Here is a 19,255-nt window from a genome sequence, read left to right on the forward strand (position 1 = left end):
GAGTATGGCCCCGACTGTGGATTTCCCCATGCCAAACTGGTTTTCAACAAAGCAGTAGCTGTTGGGTGTCGCGAGCTTCCACAGGGTGATAGTGACGTACTTCCGCACAAGGATGGCGGGTCTCAGTTGGGTGTCCTGTCACCTGAGGGCAGGAATGAGCTTCCCAGAGCTCCAAGAAGGTGGCCTGCACGTGGAAGTTCTGGAGTCACTGCTGGTCATCCCACCAGTTGGAACTGGTCTCCCTTCGCCAGAAGTGGCATTCCACAGTGTCCAGGGGACTGAAGGGCATTTGCAGCAGCAGGAGCACCAGGACCTAGGAGATGAGGGCCTCCTTTTGGAGCTGGTCATCGTCCTGTTGGAGCAGCATGCAGGCAGTCTAGATGAACTGCACCATGAGGTACAGCACGAGGCCCAGCACGAGGCCTATGAGCCTGGCACTGGTTTGTAGCCGCTCCGGCTCCATGTTGTGTGTGGCATGGCATCCACAAAGGCAACCAGAACACACTGCATCTGTTTGGTGTCCCACAAGGGAAGAGGCAATGGAGGAGTGGCTTGTGAGACACAGCCATAGAGAGGAGCCCCTGAAAGCACACGTCACAGCTTGCCTGACCTAGCAGACACAGGAATGTCTGCCCTCCTGGTACCCTCCCCAGAGTGCTTCTGGGGTCTCTAAGTCTGAGTCAGTCTCCAATCAGTGTAGACACGCTAGTTCAAAATAATTCTGAGTAATTTTGATATTCCCTCGTAGTGGGGACAAGCTATTTCGATTTTGTTATTTTGGGACTTAGTACTTCGATTTTACTTATTTCAAAATTATTTCCCAGTGTAGACATGCCCTCCCTGCCAGAGCCCTCATCCTTAACCCAGCCCTGAGCCCCTCATCCTTGGCCCAACTCCACAGCTTGCACCCCCAGTCTACAGCCCTCATACGCTTGCTTCTCAACCCTCTGCTGCAATCCTGTGTCCCCTTCCCACACTATTACACATCATCTCCATATTGGTGCACAGAACAATATTCATTCTGCAAATGCGTGGGAAAAATTAGAGGGAACATTACCTTTTAGATCAGCCCCCAAAAGATTTTTGCAAAAGCTCACCCCAATCCTGCATAGTTAATGGGTTTGTTTCCTTCAAAGTCACTCCTTCAACATCCACTGAGTAAACCTGTTCCAGTTATTCCTGACAGGGTGTCCTAAGACCTTAACAAGGAACTCTAACACCTAGATGCAAAGGGAAGAGGTTTCACTAGAAATCTTTATAGGAACGTGCATGGGCCCTGCTACATAATTACATCCCCCAGTTATTTTATGACCTGTGGGAAACCCTCTAGGAGTCTCCTGTCATACTGGCATTTCCACAGGTGGGCTTGTAAGTTTGCCACTTGTTCACAAACTGATTCCTCTCTGATCTCCACACAGCTTTCACTCTTTTCCAAAAACATCTCATTAGGTTATACCATATGTATTTTCTATCTCTTGTTTTGCTCCTCCAGCCACGTCTTACCTTTCTAATTTGTGTACCTGGTCTGTCAAATTCTTTACCTGCTGATTTAAGGCCCCATTTCCCAATAGTAATCCTTGTAATAACAGCTTTTTGTTTTCCTCTTTGTACATTTTCTATCCAGAACTATCTGATGGAATTCTTTATAATGGAACCTTCCTTGCCCTCACACACTTCAGGAGATGGCTAAATTCAGCTTCCATTTTTTAGGACAACAGCGTAATCAGACTTGTAAATAATATTGCTGAAACTCAATGAAATCAAAACACTCTTTTTGCACCAAACATCAATTTTATCTGTGCTCATTACACAAACTACTGTAAAAGATGTTCATTTGGAAAGAAAAACACACAGTTTGAATAATTACTTCTGGTGCAATAATTTTAAATGCTATTTTAACACTCCTCTGGTTAAACATATTTTATCTCATGGATTAATTTCTGACAGTTTTTTCCCCCTGAAATGCTATGAGAAAAGAAATACACTGAAATAAGACTGACACTATGGACTAAGGTTTTTTGAACAGTCAAAACATATATTACATTATTGGAGGCCTCTATGGCTTAATAATCCTTACTGGGTACATAAGAAGGCAGATTGAGGACAGCAGCTTTCTGCATTTCAAACAAATTAAATGTTTTGTGCAATCAAATTAATAGGTTTTCTAAAAAGGTAAAACTTTGTCTCTGCTCTTCAACAGAATAATAAAGGAGAGCTGGAACACTGGACAGGGGTGGGCCAGGGCTCTGTGGTAGCACTGGGTGTTCAGGTATTTGTCTGGCTGGTTTTTCCTATATGCTCGGGGTCTTATCACCATGCGTGGGGTCAGGAAGGAATTTTCCACCAGGACTGATTGGTAGTGCAATGGATATTTTTCAATTTCCTCAGCTGCACAGAATACAAGTAGTTTGCCAGTATTATCTGGTATGGCTCATTTCATCATTTTGCTGCCATGGCAGGGGCCTTGAGCATTGATGCACATCAGATCCCCTCTTTCTGGTGAATAATAGCCTGGTGTCTTGTGGGCTGTAATATTTGGTCTAATTTTGGTTGTGAGATTTAATGTGTTGGTGCTGGCCATACACCTGTCTGTAACATACAAGAAGTCAGACTAGATAATCTGGGGTGGCCCCTTCTAGGCCTTAAACTCTATGGCTACGTCTACACTGGCATGATTTTCTGAAAATGCTTTTAATGGAAAACTTTTCCGTTAAAAGCATTTTCGGAAAAGCGCGTCTAGATTGGCAGGATGCTTTTCCGCAAAAGCACTTTTTGCAGAAAAGCGTCCGTGGCCAATCTAGACACGCTTTTCCGCAAAAAAGCCCCGATCGCCATTTTCGCAATCGGGGCTTTTTTGCGGAAAACAAATCTCTGCTGTCTACAGTGGCCCTTTTGCGCAAAAGTCTTTCAGAAAAAGACTTTTGCCCGAACAGGAGCAGCATAATATTTACGGAAAAACACTGACGATCTTACATGAGATCATCAGTGCTTTTCCAGAAATTCAAGCAGCCAGCGTAGACAGCTGGAAAGTTTTTCCGGAAAAGTGGCTGATTTTCTGGAAAAACTTGCCAGTCTAGACACAGCCTATGATTTCTGGGCAAGTTATAATCTCAATAAGATGAAGGTTTTAAACCTGTACTGCACAGGTACAAAGATTTGCAGTTATAAAGCAGGACTTGGTACATGAGGGGACTTGGTCTTCCATTAATGAGAAGACTGATGTGTGACTGCTAAATTACTCTTGCCAAGTAGCAGGGGTAAAGCCTAAGAAGAAATGTAGAATTAACAAATTCATTAGCAAGATGAAGGTTGCACCTAAGTGTAGGTCTCCTAATGCATTCAGTTTCCCTTACTGATATGTTCATACTTGTAAGGAACCAAGTGCACAGTGGACTTGAGACGAACTACAGCTCAGTGGGAATGATAATATACTTACTAGAGAACATTTTCTGAAGAGATCAGTGATTCTAGAGGGGCTTGATTTTTAGATGGAAAATACCCAACACTTTCTTAAGTTGGGCAGTCAAAAAGTAAGGCACCTAAAATTACAGTAAAACTCCAATAGTCCAGCATCCAATTGTACGGCACTCCCGATAGTCTGGCATCAAAATGGCAAGAGCCTAGTGAGTGAGTTTCGACAAAAAACGAGTCACAAGGCAGCAGCGGCAGCAGCTGAACTTAATAAAACCAGACGGGATCGAGTCAGTCTGCCACTGGCATTGTGTGACTCTGGACAGTGCTTGTGCTACAATAAAAAGGGTTAAAAACACTTTATATACAGTGTATATACAGTGTGTGTGTGTGTGTGTGTGTGTGTGTGTGTGTATATATATATATACACAACCATCTTATAGTACGTCCTGATAGTCCGGCATATCCGATAATCCGGCACCACCTAGGTCCCAAAGGTTCTGGATTATCGGAAGACTACTGTATTAATCACTTTTGAAAGTGTAGGTTCTAGTGTTTAAACTAGTTTGTACCCTTAACCTCTCCTTGAACTCGAGCTGGAGAACAAATATATTGCACTCACTCTTGAGCACTGTTTCCTGTACCAGGTGCTGAATAACAACAGGAGAGGATTCTATATTTCTAAAACTAAATTGACTCTTTATTAAGATAAGTATGTACAGTGATGCTGCAGCTGCAGCTTGCATTCCAATCGTGCACACAGATTGGCTGTTGCCCCCTCCAAACTCTGTCCCCCTGCAGCCTATGCGCTTCCCTCCAAATTCCATGATGCTTGCTACAGGCCTCACACAGAGATTTGCAGGGGCAAGGAGTTTGTCCATTCGCAGGTGAGAATCTGGTGATACAAAATCACAAATACTCTTAATCACCAGATTCAACCAATGTTGTTTTGAAATGAGAGTGATTGCTATAGCTACATTCAGCTCACTGAGGAAAAGTGTATTAACTATTCACTGGTGGACTTTTCTGTTCACACTGGGACACTTCCCACCACATGGATTTGGGCCAGGAATGGACCAGTACTGTCTTGAAGGTGCTTTTTAGCCTCCTGCTTTGGTGAGTGGAAATGAAAACAATGTGAGCTAAAATTTCTTCTTCCAATACCATTGTGCTGGGGTAAGTGAAATAATCTTGCACTTTAGCTCTTGTCAGCTGAATGCGTAATACATATTACTACTTTTTCAAGTTATTGTACCCTTAACAAGACCTCTAGTATGTTTGACAGCAAAACATTTTAATTCTGCATTTTTTCCTTTCAGCTATTGATAGTCAACACTGACTTCTCAAACTCAATGCAGTACACAGCCAAGCACAGCTTTAAAAAAATGTGGGACAAGAAGATATTCTCCAGATCTTACATAATTCTTCAGAAATTCTTTAAAGAAAACATTAACTGAACATGTGTTGGTTGTTCTTCAAGAACTTAAGATAATATTTCACTTTTTTCTGGCTGGTCATAAAAATTAAATGTACAGCAGAAAAAAGAAATATTTTTTTCACTGAAAACGTTACTTTACATATTATGTTAAAACCATTTTACAAATTCACAGTTAAAAACAATAATGCTGCCATATACATAAATCTATCAAGTATTTCAGTTCAAGTTATTCAGAGGAACCAATGAATAAATAGTTCCATCACTGGTTTTAGAAGCTGGGGTATAATGGCCATTTCTCATGTGAGAATTATGGACAGATGAGGAAGTTTCTGTTCTGTAAATCTGGGCTTGCATTTCGCAGCAACCAAACTTGCTCAATAAGATGAAGAAATCCCTGCGGAAGGTCTTTGTGAAAATTGCATACAAGAAAGGATTGGCACATGAATTGATTGGGTAGAACAAAACCAGAAGGATCTTGGATTTGGACACAGTGATGAGAGGAAGCTTGAGTGATGCTGATATGGCAAAAAAGGATATTGGTGCCATGCACAGGAAATCGGTGAAAATCAGTATAGCCATACGCTTGGCAATTTTGGTGTCACTGTTTGAAGAGATAACGTTAGGGTTTCTCACTGTGAAGTAGATGCAGATGTAACAGGCACAGATAATCATAAATGCAAGAACATTCAGCACTAAAAGGAATATGATGTAAGCCTGGGCAAGGGGTGTTTCTATATCCATGGGCAAGCAAATGCTGACTTTCATGTAGCTGCTGACTCCAAATACAGGAAGAAGAGCCACAGTGAAGGCAAATATCCAACCAAAAATCATAATAACCATGCCATGCCGAAATCGAACTTTGCGGTCCAGCTGCATGGCATAGGTGATTGTATGCCATCTTTCCAGAGTGATCACAGTCAGTGTGTAAACTGAAAGTTCGCTAGCAAACACTGTGAAAAACCCTGCAGCATTGCATCCTGAACCAGTTTGCCAGTCTATGGCATAGTTGTAATATTGGCTTTTGGTCTGTATATCTACAGACGCAATCAGCAACAGGTAGATGCCTATACATAGGTCTGCAAATGCAAGATTGCACATTAGAAATCGAGGGACAGTGAGTTTATATTGACTGCTTATTAAAATAACCAGTACAGTGATGTTCCCGGTGATAGCTAGAATGTTGATAAACCATATCAGAACTCGGAGAATATTGTATCCCATGATGTCTTCACAAGGATTAAAGGCATCAGGTTTAGGAGAGCAAGCCACATGAACAACTTCATTACATAAGCCGTAGTCAAAGTCAAATTCATTTCCTAGCAAGTCAAAACCTATGTAGTCATTGGAAATGTAATCCTCAGATGCAGATCTTTTATGCAACCTGTCTTCAAGCTGCTCATCAGGGTCTTGCACGACATTGGATTTATTACATATTGGATGCAATGAAGAACTAGAATGGAAAACAGAACATAGTTAGTGCCTAAAATACAGCAGAAGAAATACAATACATAAGAGTTATCATGCTATTTCCATTAATAGCCCTCTTGTTTATTGGTTATTCACCCCAAATCAAGATTTGAGGTCCCAGTCCTGCAAATCTTATGCACATGCTTAATTTTATAGGGATGAGTGATCTCATTGGTTTCAGTGGGATTACTGTCATGCATAAAGTTAAGCATGTGCATAAAGGTTTTTAGAGTCAGAGCCTGTAGATGCTACTTATCCCTAAAGTATAGTGAGAAACCACTCAAACAATGACAAAATATAATTGTATTGTAAGTATAGGACATTGTGGGTTGGCTTATGGCTGGGAGGCTGGTGGCAAGGGGGCCAGAAATGACCTCCTCTGGTCTGGTAATCCCTCATTCAGGACTGGTCAGGGAGGATCCAACCCGTAGTAGATGAAAGAAGATAAAATTAAAATGCCAGTCAGCCTGTAAGATTTGAATCACAGCATTTCGTGGTAAATACTGCAGGTAAAAAGTTTGAAGTGCCTTGGTAAGTAAGTATTTTCAAAAGTGATAGGTGTGTGTGTGTGTGTGTGCTCGCGCGCCACGTGCACTAAGGGTCCCCCAATGAGTGACTTAGGCATTTTTGGAAAAATACCCTGTATATGGAATTATTTTTTGTACATTTTAATCATTTTAGGTCATCTTTTATGGTAATTAAAATTTTATTTTTTTTAAAGAAAAGGAATTTGAATAATTCTCTAACGTTGCTCTTCTTAAAGTATTCAGGAGCATTTCCAGAGTGGAAATAGTTTATGAAGTCAACAATATCTTGAAAATTTAGCTATAATTACAAAACAGTAGTTTTACCTTTCACCTAAAAGATTGCACAGCACCATTCATAGCTACCTATTCTTATACAATGAAGAGCAAAAATACATTTCTCTTAGAAGATACTAGATCCCTTAAAGGAACTTAAATGTAGGCAGCCAAATTAAGTAATTACTTTATTACAAATTACTTTGCTCAAGGTCACAAAAGCCAAAGTCAGAGCTAGGAAAAGCTCCCCTTCCCAGTCTTGTACTCAGTCCACCAAACTATGCTGCCCATTTAAATGGGGGAAAATGGATTAGAAAATCCTTATCTAGAAACAGAGAAAATATATCTGTGTTTAGCAACCTTCTAATACACAGTATGAACTGTTCAAAATCAAAGAGCACAGATGAAGAAAGGAAAGCCAGATATATTGCAAGGCAAACAAAGGGGATAGTTGGGCCATGAGGTCAGAAATCGAATCAGCAGAATAAATAGGCCAAATCTAGATTACACACGGACACTATCTCTAAGTAATTAGGATTACTGGAAGGTGACAGAGTGAGGCCTGGTCTACACTATAGGGTTAGGTCATAGAATCCTAGGGCTAGAAGAGACCTCAGGAGGTCATCGAGTCCAGCCCCCTGCCCAAAACAGGACCAACACCAACTAAATCATCTCAGCCAGGGCTTTGTCAAATCGAGACTTAAAAACCTCTAGGGACTGAGATTCCACCACCTCCCTAGGTAACCCATTCCAGTACTTCACCACCCTCCTAGTGAAATAGATTTTCCTAATATCCAACTTAGATCTCCCGCACTGTAACTTGAGACCATTGCTCAACCATTGTTTTACCATCCTTCACTACTGAGAAGAGCCTCTCTCCATCCTCTTTGGAACCACCTTTCAGGAAGATGAAGGCTGCTATCAAATCCCCCCTCATTCTTCTCTTCTGCGGACTAAATAAGCCCAAATCCCTCAGCTTCTCCTCGTAGGTCCAGTTCTCCAGCCCCCTAATCATTTTAGTTGCCTTCCACTGGACCCTTTCTAATGCATCCACATCCTTTCTATAGTGGAGGGCCCAGAACTGGACGCAATATTCTAGATGTGGCCTCACTAGTGCCAAATAAAGGGGAATAATCACTTCTCTAAATCTGCTAACAATATTCCTCCTAATGCAACCTAATATGCCATTGGCCTTCTTGGCTACAATGGTACACTGTTGACTCATATCCAGCTTCTCATCCACTGTAATCCCCAGGTCCTTTTCTGCCAAACTGCTGTTAGCCTGTCAGTCCCCAGCCTGTAACAATGCTTGGGATTCTTAAGTCCCAAAGGCAGGACTCTGCCCTTGTCCTTGTTGAACTTCATCAGATTTTTTTTGGCCCAATCCTCTAATCTGTATAGGTCACTCTGGACTCTAGCCATGCCTTCCAATGTATCTACTTCTCCCCTTATGTTAGTGTCATCTGTGAACTTGCTGAGGGTGCAATCAATCCCCTCATCCAGATCATTAATGAAGGTGTTGAACCAGCCCTAGAATTGATCCTTGGGGCACTCCACTTGAAACCGACTGCTAACCAGACGTTGAGCCATTGTTCACTACCCATTGGGCCTGACAATCTAGCCAGCTCTCTATTCACCTTCCAGTCCATTTATCCAATCCATATTTCCTTAATCTGCTGACAAGAATATTGTGGGAGACTATATCAAAAGCTTTGCTAAAGTCAAGGTATATCACATCCACTGACTTCGCTATGTCCACAGAGCCAGTTACCTCATCATAGAAGCTAATTAGATTGGTCAGGCATAACTTGCCCTTGTTGAATCCATGTTAACTATTCCTGATCACATTCCCCTCTTCCAAGTGCTTCAAAATGGATTCCATGATTTTTCCAGGGACTGAGGTAAGGCTGACTGGTCTGTTGTTCCCTGTATTGTCCTTCTTCCCTTTTTAAAAGATGGGCACTACATTTGCCTTTTTCCAATCATCTGGGATCTCTCCCGATCTCCACGAGTTTTCAAAGATAATGGCCAAAAGCTCTGCAATAACCTTACCTCAGTCCCTGGAAAAATCATGGAATCCATTTTGAAGCACTTGGAAGAGGGGAATGTGATAAGAACGAGGTGTACCGGTAGTTCGGTGTACCGGAACGAGGTGTACATGGAACGAGGTGTACCGGTAGTTTGGAATAGGAAGCCTAGTCTGAACTACCTAGTTCGAGCCCCTTGTAGCTGCGCTGCACGGGGTTCGAACCAGCGGGGTTTTAAAAATGGCGGCTCCCCGGTTATGCAAATGAAGCCCGGGAAATTCAAATCCCAGGCTTCATTTGCAAGTGCGGTATGCCTACATTACCCCGCTAGTTCGAACTAGTGGGGTAGTGTAGACATACCCTTGGTTACCTCCCTCATCCAGTAAGGGCCCCACACCCTCTCTGATCACTCTGTTATTGCTAATATACCTGTAGAAACTTTTCTTGTTACCCTTCACATCCCTTGCTAGCTGCAATTCCAATTGTGCTTTCACCTTCCTGATTACTTCCCTGCATTCTCGAACAATATATTTATAAGCCTCTCTAATCATCTGTCAAAATTTCCGCTTCTTATAAGATTCCTTTTTGTATTTAAGCTCACCAAGGATTTCCCTGGTAAGCCAATCTGGTCGCCTACCATATTTGTTTTTCTTACTGCTGCCCTGCCTTATCCTAATGTGCAAGTGTCATCACTTCAATTTAGTTCCCACCAATGTAAGTGTTTCTCTGATGTCAACTGTTACTGGTCTTCAGGAGCCAACCCACAATGTCCTATACTTACAATACAATTGATACGAGTCTTTCTGGAGAGGGCACATACCATTAATACAACAAGCCAAATGTGCACACACACAAGTGATATAATAACTGCATTAGCTATATGTTGACATAAATTAGGTCGACATAATTTTGTTGTCTAGACACGTCCTCCAAAGGACAGTTTCAAATGTAAGAAGAGAATCATATCATCATGATTCTTTTAGACAGAAAATGATCTTTAAGTCAAAAGAAAGAAACCAACGGCTGGAGTTTCTGATGGGAATTGTCAGCTTCAGAGACATACACAGAGAAGAAAATTTATTTTTTTGAATCCCAGACAGAGGGACTTCAACACATCTGTAACACACTTTATAAAGGTTTGTATAAAATAGAGTGCATGTTTATTAGCTCAACATCAGACCTTTTAGTATTATGATTCTATTGCCCAATGCTACAGACATAAACTCTCACAAAATTAGGGCCAGATCATATGGGCTAAATCAGTCATGTGTTGTGCAAGAACAGGGAGCTTGGATTGAAGGAACAATACTGTTTTCTCTTTAATCCACCTTTAGAAGTCCTCTATCCTGAGGCTGGTCCATTTTTTACCAGATCCTGTACACCAGTTAGAACAGCCACAGGGTTCTTGTATCTTACATTGGTTGCCCATAGACTCAAAGGGGTTCTTCTGGGAGCCAGGGATCACTGACATATAGTGGTGCTTTGCTAGAAGAAAGGATAATGTAAGATCTGTGGCAGCTGTTAGTACCTAAAGATTCTCCAACAGAGCAGAGTCCTCCGAGTGATGCTTAACTGCTGTTAGGGTATCTTGAATCAGGGGAGCAGCCAGATGGGGCTGAGGATCTGATCCTTGACATCCTTTGAAAGTTCATGTGTGACAATTGTAAACCTAAAATTTTCTTAAAAATGGATAATCCAGATTATCAGGTAGATAATTTTTATCCTCCCTGACAAATCACATCCTAGAGCAACTCTTGAAAGAAGATATAATGGTTTTGAGATAATGTATGATAAAGTCAAGTGACACCGGTACTCATGATGATGAATCTTTCTTCCAATTATCAAGTGTAGTCCTTGATCAAGCAATCATCACAGTGGAGTTGAACATGTACTACCAGCTATTAAGGACTCTTCAAAACAATTGAACAGTCTTGAGTACACATAGTGCTTGTGCCAGACCCAGAAAATGCTTTGACATGGAAGCACATGTATCTGTTACATTCTATCCCCAATATCTAAGCTAATGTACATGCAAATGACTTTGAGATTCAGTTTCAAAACATCACAACTCTTCTGAATTAAAATGTTTTTGTTTTAAATCTCTATAGTACAGGGTAGTTCTTAAGTCATTGGGGGTATGTCTACACTACCCCGCTAGTTCGAACTAGGGGGGTAATGTAGGCATACCGCACTTGCAAATGAAGCCCGGGATTTGAATTTCCCGGGCTTCATTTGCATAAGTGGGGAGCCGCCATTTTTAAAACCCCGCTGGTTTGAACCCCGTGCAGCGCGGCTACACGGGGCTCGAACTAGGTAGTTCGGACTAGGCTTCCTATTCCGAACTACCGGTACACCTCGTTCCACGTTCCACGAGGTGTACCGGTAGTTCGGAATAGGAAGCCTAGTCCGAACTACCTAGTTCGAGCCCCGTGTAGCCGCGCTGCACGGGGTTCGAACCAGCGGGGTTTTAAAAATGGCGGCTCCCCGCTTATGCAAATGAAGCCCGGGAAATTCAAATCCCGGGCTTCATTTGCAAGTGTGGTATGCCTACATTACCCTCCTAGTTCGAACTAGGAGGGTAGTGTAGACATACCCCTAGTTATTTCACTACAAGGATGGGACTTCAATAGAATCCCTTCTCCATATTGTCTCTGCTTGAATGATTTACTCCAGATAAGATTTTCTCAGTAGCTTAATACAAAGTAAACAATTTGGAGAAAGTTTTGCAAATGAATGTTACATTTCACTTTTAAAAAACTCTGGACATCTTGCTCTTAAAAGAGGGATTAGTGGTTAAAAAGAAGCAAATTCCACTATCCATATACTTTAGATATAGGCTTGAAGTACTCTGAAGTGTTAGGTTGATGTAAGCTGCCTTGTGTCAATGTAACTGTGGAAGTGTCTTCATTTACTTTTGGCTCCTCTTGATGTAAATGCCTCTGGGTATGTCTACACAGCAAAGTTATTTCAAAATTACAGCCGTTATTTCGAAATAACTTTACTAGCATCTACACAGCCAAACCGCTATTTTGAAATTAATTCGAAATAGTGGAGTGCTTATTTTGAATTTGGTAAACCTCATCCCATGATGAATAATGCCAAATTTGAAATAGCTATTTTGAAATAAGTGCTGTGTAGACACTTATTTCGAAATAGGGGACTTCCAGCCTTCCCAGAGTGCCTTGGTGGCCACTCCAGCCTCAACCAAGAACACTCCTCTCTCTCTCCTGTCCCCAGAGCCCTTAAAAGGGTTGACTCTGGCCACAGTGCCTGTGCCATCTCCAAGCCTGCCAGCCCAGATCCAGCAGTCACTGCCCCTGACCCAGTGGCCCCAAAACATGAGCCAGTAAGCCACTGGCAGCCAGCCCTCCACTGCTCCCCAGGAGCAGTCTGCCAGCTCCCAGGAACCTGCCAGGGCCCAGAGAAGGTGGACACCTTCCTGGTTCAGGTTGGAGATCATGGACCTTATTCAGGTTTGGGGGAGATGCCCCCAATGTCCATTATCTCCACACTAGATGGAAGAATGTGGCTGTCTGTGGCAGGACAGCTGCCAGCCTGACCACCAGAGGCCACATGCAAATCCAGGAGCAGGTTTGCATGAAAATCAAGGTGGTCTGGCGAGACCCCCAACCCTGAGCCCGGAGTTCCCCCTCCCCCTTCTTCCTGTTGCTTCCCCCTTCTGGCTCCCTCCTCCCAGGTTTCCCCCTCCCCTCTCTCTTCCCCTCGCCTGCCTCCTTTCCCCAGTCTCACAAGAGTTTAATCTCCCTCCCCAGTTTTGTTAAATAAAGAGAGTTTACAAAGAGTTTACCCTGCACTTGTCCTTGGTGAACTTCATCAAATTTCTTTTGGTACAATCCTCCAATTTGTCTAGCTCACTCTGGACTCTATCCCTGCTCTTCAACGTATCTACCTCTCCCCTTAGGTTAGTGTCATCTGCGAAGTTGCTGAGGGTGCAATCTATCCCCTCATCCAGGTCATTAATAAAGACGTTGAACAAAACTGGCCATAGAACAGACTCTTGGGGCACTCAGCTTGATACCAACTGCCAACCAGGCATCAAGCCATTGATTAGTACCCATTGAGCTGGACCATCTAGCCAGCTTTCTATCCACCTTACAGTCCACTTATCCAATCCATACTTCCTTAATTTGCTTGCAAGAATACTGTGAGAGACTGTATCAAAACCTTTATTAAAGTCAAGGTACATCACATCCACCACCTTCCCCATGTCCACAGAGCGAGTTTCCTCATCATAGAAGGTAATCAGATTGGTCAGGGATGACTTCCTCTTGGTAAATCCATGTTGACTATTTCTGATCACTTTCCCCTCTTCCAAGTGCTTCAAAATGGATTCCTTGAGGATCCCCTCTATGATTTTTCTGGGGAATGAGGTCAGGCTGAATAGTCTGTCGTTCCTTAGATTGTCCTTTTTTAAAGATGGTTACTACATTTGCCTTTTTCCAATCATCCGGGACTTCTCCCGATCTCCATGAATTTTCAAATATAATGGCCAAAGACTGCAATGACATTTGCCAACTCCCTCAGTACTCTCAGATGCATTAAATCTGGACCCAGGGATTTGTGTATGTCTAGTTTTTCTAAATAGTTTCTAACCTGTTCTTTCTCCTCTCAAGGCTGCCCACCTCCTTCCCATACTGTATTGCCTAACAGCTAGATACCAGGGTTATTCGAGGGGCACACTGGGGTGCTGTTAGAATTAGGCAGGCTTTGAATTTTGCCAATGATTCTCAGTAATGTATCTTTATGTGATGCCTTTGGCCAGGCAATGTTTGCTTGTTTCCTTGAGTGCCTCATTTAGTGTTTGCTTCCAGAATGTTAATAGTACTGAAGAAATATTCCTGCCTCTAGCCACTATGTTTGAATGTCAGCATCAACTAACGTGTGTATGACACAAATAAAAACTCATTTTATTTAAAAAACTAAAGTTTAATAGCAGACCATACACAGACATTTTATCAAAAAGAGACATGGTAATGAAGAACAGTTGGTAATTGCTCTCGCAGTTGCTTTTAACTCCAGCATTTACTGTGAAACCAGTCTCTAATGGTGGAGTGCATAGGGTATTGTGAATGGCCAGGAATATGTGTGGAATGTGGTGAGGAAATTTGGGGAGAGCATAGAACAAAGTTCCATATTGGCTGCAGATGTTCTAAGTGTACAGATCACTTCTTTCTGGCCTTCTTCATCAGGCTATCCAGTCTGAGTGTTTCATTGATTGTTGCCCTCCATGTTTTTGTTTCACTATCTCCAGCATCTGTTCACTGCAGCATGTTGGGAAACATATCCTCCTTACTCCTTCTGTTCACAACTTATCTGTTGGAGGCACTCCACCATTATGAAGGAGGAGGTCTTCAAGTATATATCTGCAGAAGCCAAAGAAACAATGAACAGAGACAGTATTATGAGTTCACTCGCAGCTGTGAATCACAACAGTCACACACATCTTTTTCTCACTCCCCTTTGCTAGCACACAGCTCGGAGCAAGTATGAAATATGGTGAGTTTGGTTGGATGAAAGGAGTTGGGAAGTGGGAATGGGAAGAAGAAAAAAGGGAATGGGTTCTTTGCAAAGAGGGACACTCTACCTGACTAGGGAGAATATTCTGAATATTGGCACCTTTACCACACCCGGGTTGCTCAGGTACATCCCCTGCATGTGTGCTGTTTGTATGCTGCTCCCTTGTGTGAAATAATTCCCTGCAGAAATAATTGCTTGTTTTCATGGCAAAGTTTCCTACAGAAGTGAAACAAGGCAGCTCTGACAATGAATCTTTGGAAGAGGGTTGTAGAATATCTATAGATTACTATGGAGTATTCCTGAGACATCTAGGTGTACATTAACCCATTTTCCCACTAGGTCCCAACATAATTGCATAAGCTCATTTGTTATTTTCTGTTCCTTATCCCTCCTCTGCCCTATAACAAAGTACATGAGCGCTCAATCTCCTCTCACCATGAAGAATCAAAGCAAAACGTGTGCTTACCAGAGCTTGCATCTCCTGCTTCATGTACACCAGGGCTGTACTGCTGGGGCTGGCTAGATCTTTCTGGATACAAATAGCAGTCCTGAGACATACTGGACGACCTTATTGTTCATTCCACATCCTTTTCCAGCTCCACTTTGCCCTTGAGATTGACTGTACTGGCCGCTTCCTTCATTCCCCCCAAAGTATCCAAGGGCTTCTTGGCGGTTGAGGTGGGATCATCCCTGAAGATGGTGTGCAGCTTTTTGTAGAGTCCCCATGTCTTCTGCACTGCACTACAGCAATGATTGGCCTCTCTTGCCCTCTGGTTTGCCTGCATGGCTCCTTGATCTTGCCTCCTTTTTGGGGTGGAGGCTGCATATCCCTTATATGCCCCTTCTCCTGCATGCCACTAGCATGTAGGTACTGAAGTCCTTACAGGTTGAGTGAAACTGTAACTTCACAGCCTCTTCGACCCAGACACGCAGCAGGTCCAACAGCTCAGGTGTACCCCAGGCAGGATCACATTTACAGTGGAAAACTAGCTTGGTGAGTGGGGAAGATGCTGTGTGAACTGTCCATGCCATAAGTCGGGCTGGTGACAGACTTGCTGGAGTGCTGGGCAAGATGCAGGGGGGCTTAGCTCTTGCCCTCCTGAAAGACGTGGGTTCTTGAGCAGAAGGGGTGGGGTTAGGGTACCAGGACAACACCGAGTTAGTCTATCCTAGGGGAATTTTCCAAAGGAAATCCCTGGCAAGTTCACTAGGGCGGGACACCCCCTTTCACCTATCAAAACAGTCACATTGACAAGTGGGTTACTGATAAGCAGGCCATAATGGCAGAGGGAGCGCCGGCCCCGGGCATGCGGCTATGGGGGGGCCGCCCCCAGGGCGCAAGTGTCCCTGCCCCTGGCACCCAGCGGGCGAACGGCCACGCCCCCTGGTGCCCGACAACCTCGATAGGTTGGGGACCACTGATTTAGGCTGACATCATTTTGGAGTGTCCTGGAGCTATGCTGGGCAATGAATAATGATTTCAGCCAGACTTTGACCTTATTTTCATAGCCTCAACCATTAGACTCACATTCTTAAAACAGAAATCACTGTAGGCTCTGAAGTGATATTTATTATTAAGGAAAATTAAATGTTTTTCTCTGCCTAGTAAAATTAGTATCAAGATAAATTATAAAATTAAAAATTAGTTTAGTACTCCAAGGGCTTTGCATTTTTTGTTTTCTTTCTCTGAAGCACTAAATATAGGCCATTTCTGAACACGGGATGCTGGACAGCTAGAATAATCTGGATTTTTCTGACATGGTAATTCCTATGTTTTTAAGGATGTCCAACAAAACAAGAGTTTACAAAAATCTCAAATGTTTTCATGGAACACCATCTACTGCTTTATCAGTTATAGAAACTGAGGGGTTTATGGATTAAACCAATTAATGTGCAGAACTGTAATAATACTTGATGACATGAAAATACTTAAATGAGAACCCTTGAAGATCCAATGCTCCCTTCACCAACCAAGTGTGAGAGGCATGCATGGAATGCAAGTACCTTCCCCTCACTCCCTTAGCATCCGGGGAATGGGATGAAAAGCAAGCTGCATCCTGGAGCGCACGGCTGCTACCCCCCTGTCCTCACAAAATTCTGCCCTTGCCTACAAGGGCTTCAGTGTTGCTCCAGAAGGGTCCAGCTCAGCAAAGTCCATTGAATCTGACTGAATGGAATGGTAATGGAGGTATAGCCATTTAGACCAGAAGACGATAGCCCCTAATATGCATTTTGCTCTCAGTATACAGAAATGTATATATGCTATAAATCCTCCATATCCATCTTTATTCTATTTTCCCTGGATTAAGTTTAATTATTTGATTAACTGTCAGAAATGGAAAGAAAATTAAATTACTCACATTTGTCTTTTCCAATTGGCAAATGCACAGCAATGGCTAGGATAGGTGAGGTTTGCCTCAATCAGGGCAATAAATTTCTCTAAGGCAGGCAGCTTTTTTAAATTGTAGGTAGATCGTGCTCTTAGCTTCTTAATATTTTCTAATCCAGAGGTGGGCAGGAAACTGATTCTTGTCCTTGAAATATCCCTTTAAGAAGACATAAAATATTGTTTGCAAAAAGGTAAATTAATAACCCTCTTCTTCCACCTATTTAGAATCATTTTTTGGCTTCTTCACATTATAAGAGAAAGCACACAGAGAACAGGATCAGGGATGAAGTTGCACTTTTTCATTTCATACATCTGACATCTGCTTTGGAAAGATTCTAAAACTCATTAATGTAGAACAAAATAAGAGAAGAGTTGGACAGGTATAGCCATCAAAGACAATCATAGCAGGTCTTAGACAGGAGGAAAGCATACTCAACAAATAGGATTAATTTCCTTGAGATGTTGGCAATAAAAGTAAACACGTATGAAACGGAAAACCATATATCTGGGCTTCAAAAAGGCTTGAAACACAAAACTGCTTAAAAAAAGAAAGAAAAAAGCAGCTTATAACATTAGCAAGCAACCTATTAATGGTGAAATTTTAGACTGAGTAAAAAATTGCATTAGTAACCAAAGCATATAGATACAAATCACGTGGCAGGAAAATGCCCACGAGAAGATCAGCAATGGATGTTCAGCCCAATCTTTTAAAAACTATACATCAATTAAAGGAGGAGGAAACAAACACAAAATTATGGCTGTTTGTAGATGATGAAAAAATGGTTGAGTGGATCAGTACCAAAGAAAAAACGAGAGAATGTGTTTAAAGTGGGAGACCTGGGCAGATGTTAATTGAAGTCTACAGTTGAAAGTATTACAGATTTATTAAAAAAAAGACAAGTGATCTACATTCTGAGATAGCAATAAAAAAATCTGGTACATAACAACAACCATTAGCTCTTAGTGAGGCAGGGTTTAGGAAAACTGAAATGCACCAAATAGTGAGGAAGATTATTATGACACTATACAATGGGCTAGTGAAGTCACACCTGAATTTTTAATATGGCCTATCCTGGACATCTTATTATGGGAAGGAAAGCAAGGAACTGGAACAAAATGCAGAAAGCAGCAGATAGGATGATAGAAATTCACAGGGGGGGTAACAGCTGTGTGGAAAGATTGGGAAAATGAAGTTTGTGTTCATTAAAAAACAGATTAAAAAGGGATAAGCTTCAAATTGCTAGAAGTGAAAAACAACAAAACATTTCCAGAGTGTAACTGGCTCAAAAAGGAAACAGAGCAGAGACTGAATCTAAGAAGAGAGCGAGCATTACAGAAGGTACAGATAAATGTATTTGTGTGGAAGGCAATTACTTTGTGAAATGGAATATCAAAGTCAGCAATGGAGGCTGCAACTATGAAGTAATTAAAAAAAGAACAAGACAGGTAATGAGAGTTAAATATCCTGTGATGCAAACACAAAATCCTTCCTCCTGTGACTCATCGACCTGGTATCAAAAAAGGAAGCTTCGCTGTTAATGCAATGTGGATATGGGGGAGGCGGTAGACGAGATGTACCTTGACTTTAACAAAACTTTTGATACAGTCTCTCACAGTATTCTTGCCAGAAAATTGAGGAAGTACGGATTGGATAAATGGACTGTAAGGTGGATAGAAAGCTAGCTAGATTGTCCGGCTCAACTGATACTGATCAATGGCTCGATGCCTGGTAAACAGCTGGTATCTAGCTGAGTACCCCAAGGGTTTGTTCTATGGCCAGTTTTGTTTAACATCTTTATTAATGACCTGGATGAGGGGTTGGATTTCACCCTCAGCAACTTCGCAGATGACACTAACCTAAGGGGAGAGGTATATATGTTGGAGGGCAGGGTTAGGGTCCAGAGTGACCTAGACAAATTGGAGGATTGCGCCAAAAGAAATCTGATGAGGTTCACCAAGGACAAGTGTAGAGTCCTGCACTTGGGATGGAAGAATCCCAAGCATTGTTATGGGCTGGGAACTGACAGGCTAAACAGAAGTTTGGAAGAAAAGGACCTGGGGATTATAGTGGATGAGAAGATGCATATGAGTAAACACTGTGCCCATGTAGCCGAGAATGTTAATGGCATATTAGGGTGCAGTAGGAGGAGCATTGCCAGCAGATCTAGAGAAGTGATTATTTCTC

General features: G+C 42.3%; 1 protein-coding gene across 1 annotated transcript in view; it reads right to left on the reverse strand.

Annotated features, from left to right (window-relative positions):
• Positions 1-2,851: 2,851 nt before the first annotated feature.
• Positions 2,852-19,255, reverse strand: part of FSHR (follicle stimulating hormone receptor) — a 127,326-nt gene continuing 110,922 nt past the window's right edge. The window contains exons 9-10 of the mRNA XM_075925453.1: positions 17,042-17,227; positions 2,852-6,299 (exon numbers count right to left, since the gene is read on the reverse strand). Of these exons, the coding sequence (XP_075781568.1) occupies positions 5,066-6,299; positions 17,042-17,227 (1,420 nt within the window). The 3' untranslated portion in view covers positions 2,852-5,065. The remainder of the gene's footprint in view (positions 6,300-17,041; positions 17,228-19,255) is intronic.

Source organism: Pelodiscus sinensis, chromosome 3, assembly GCF_049634645.1.
Source record: "Pelodiscus sinensis isolate JC-2024 chromosome 3, ASM4963464v1, whole genome shotgun sequence".
NCBI lineage: Eukaryota > Metazoa > Chordata > Testudines > Trionychidae > Pelodiscus > Pelodiscus sinensis.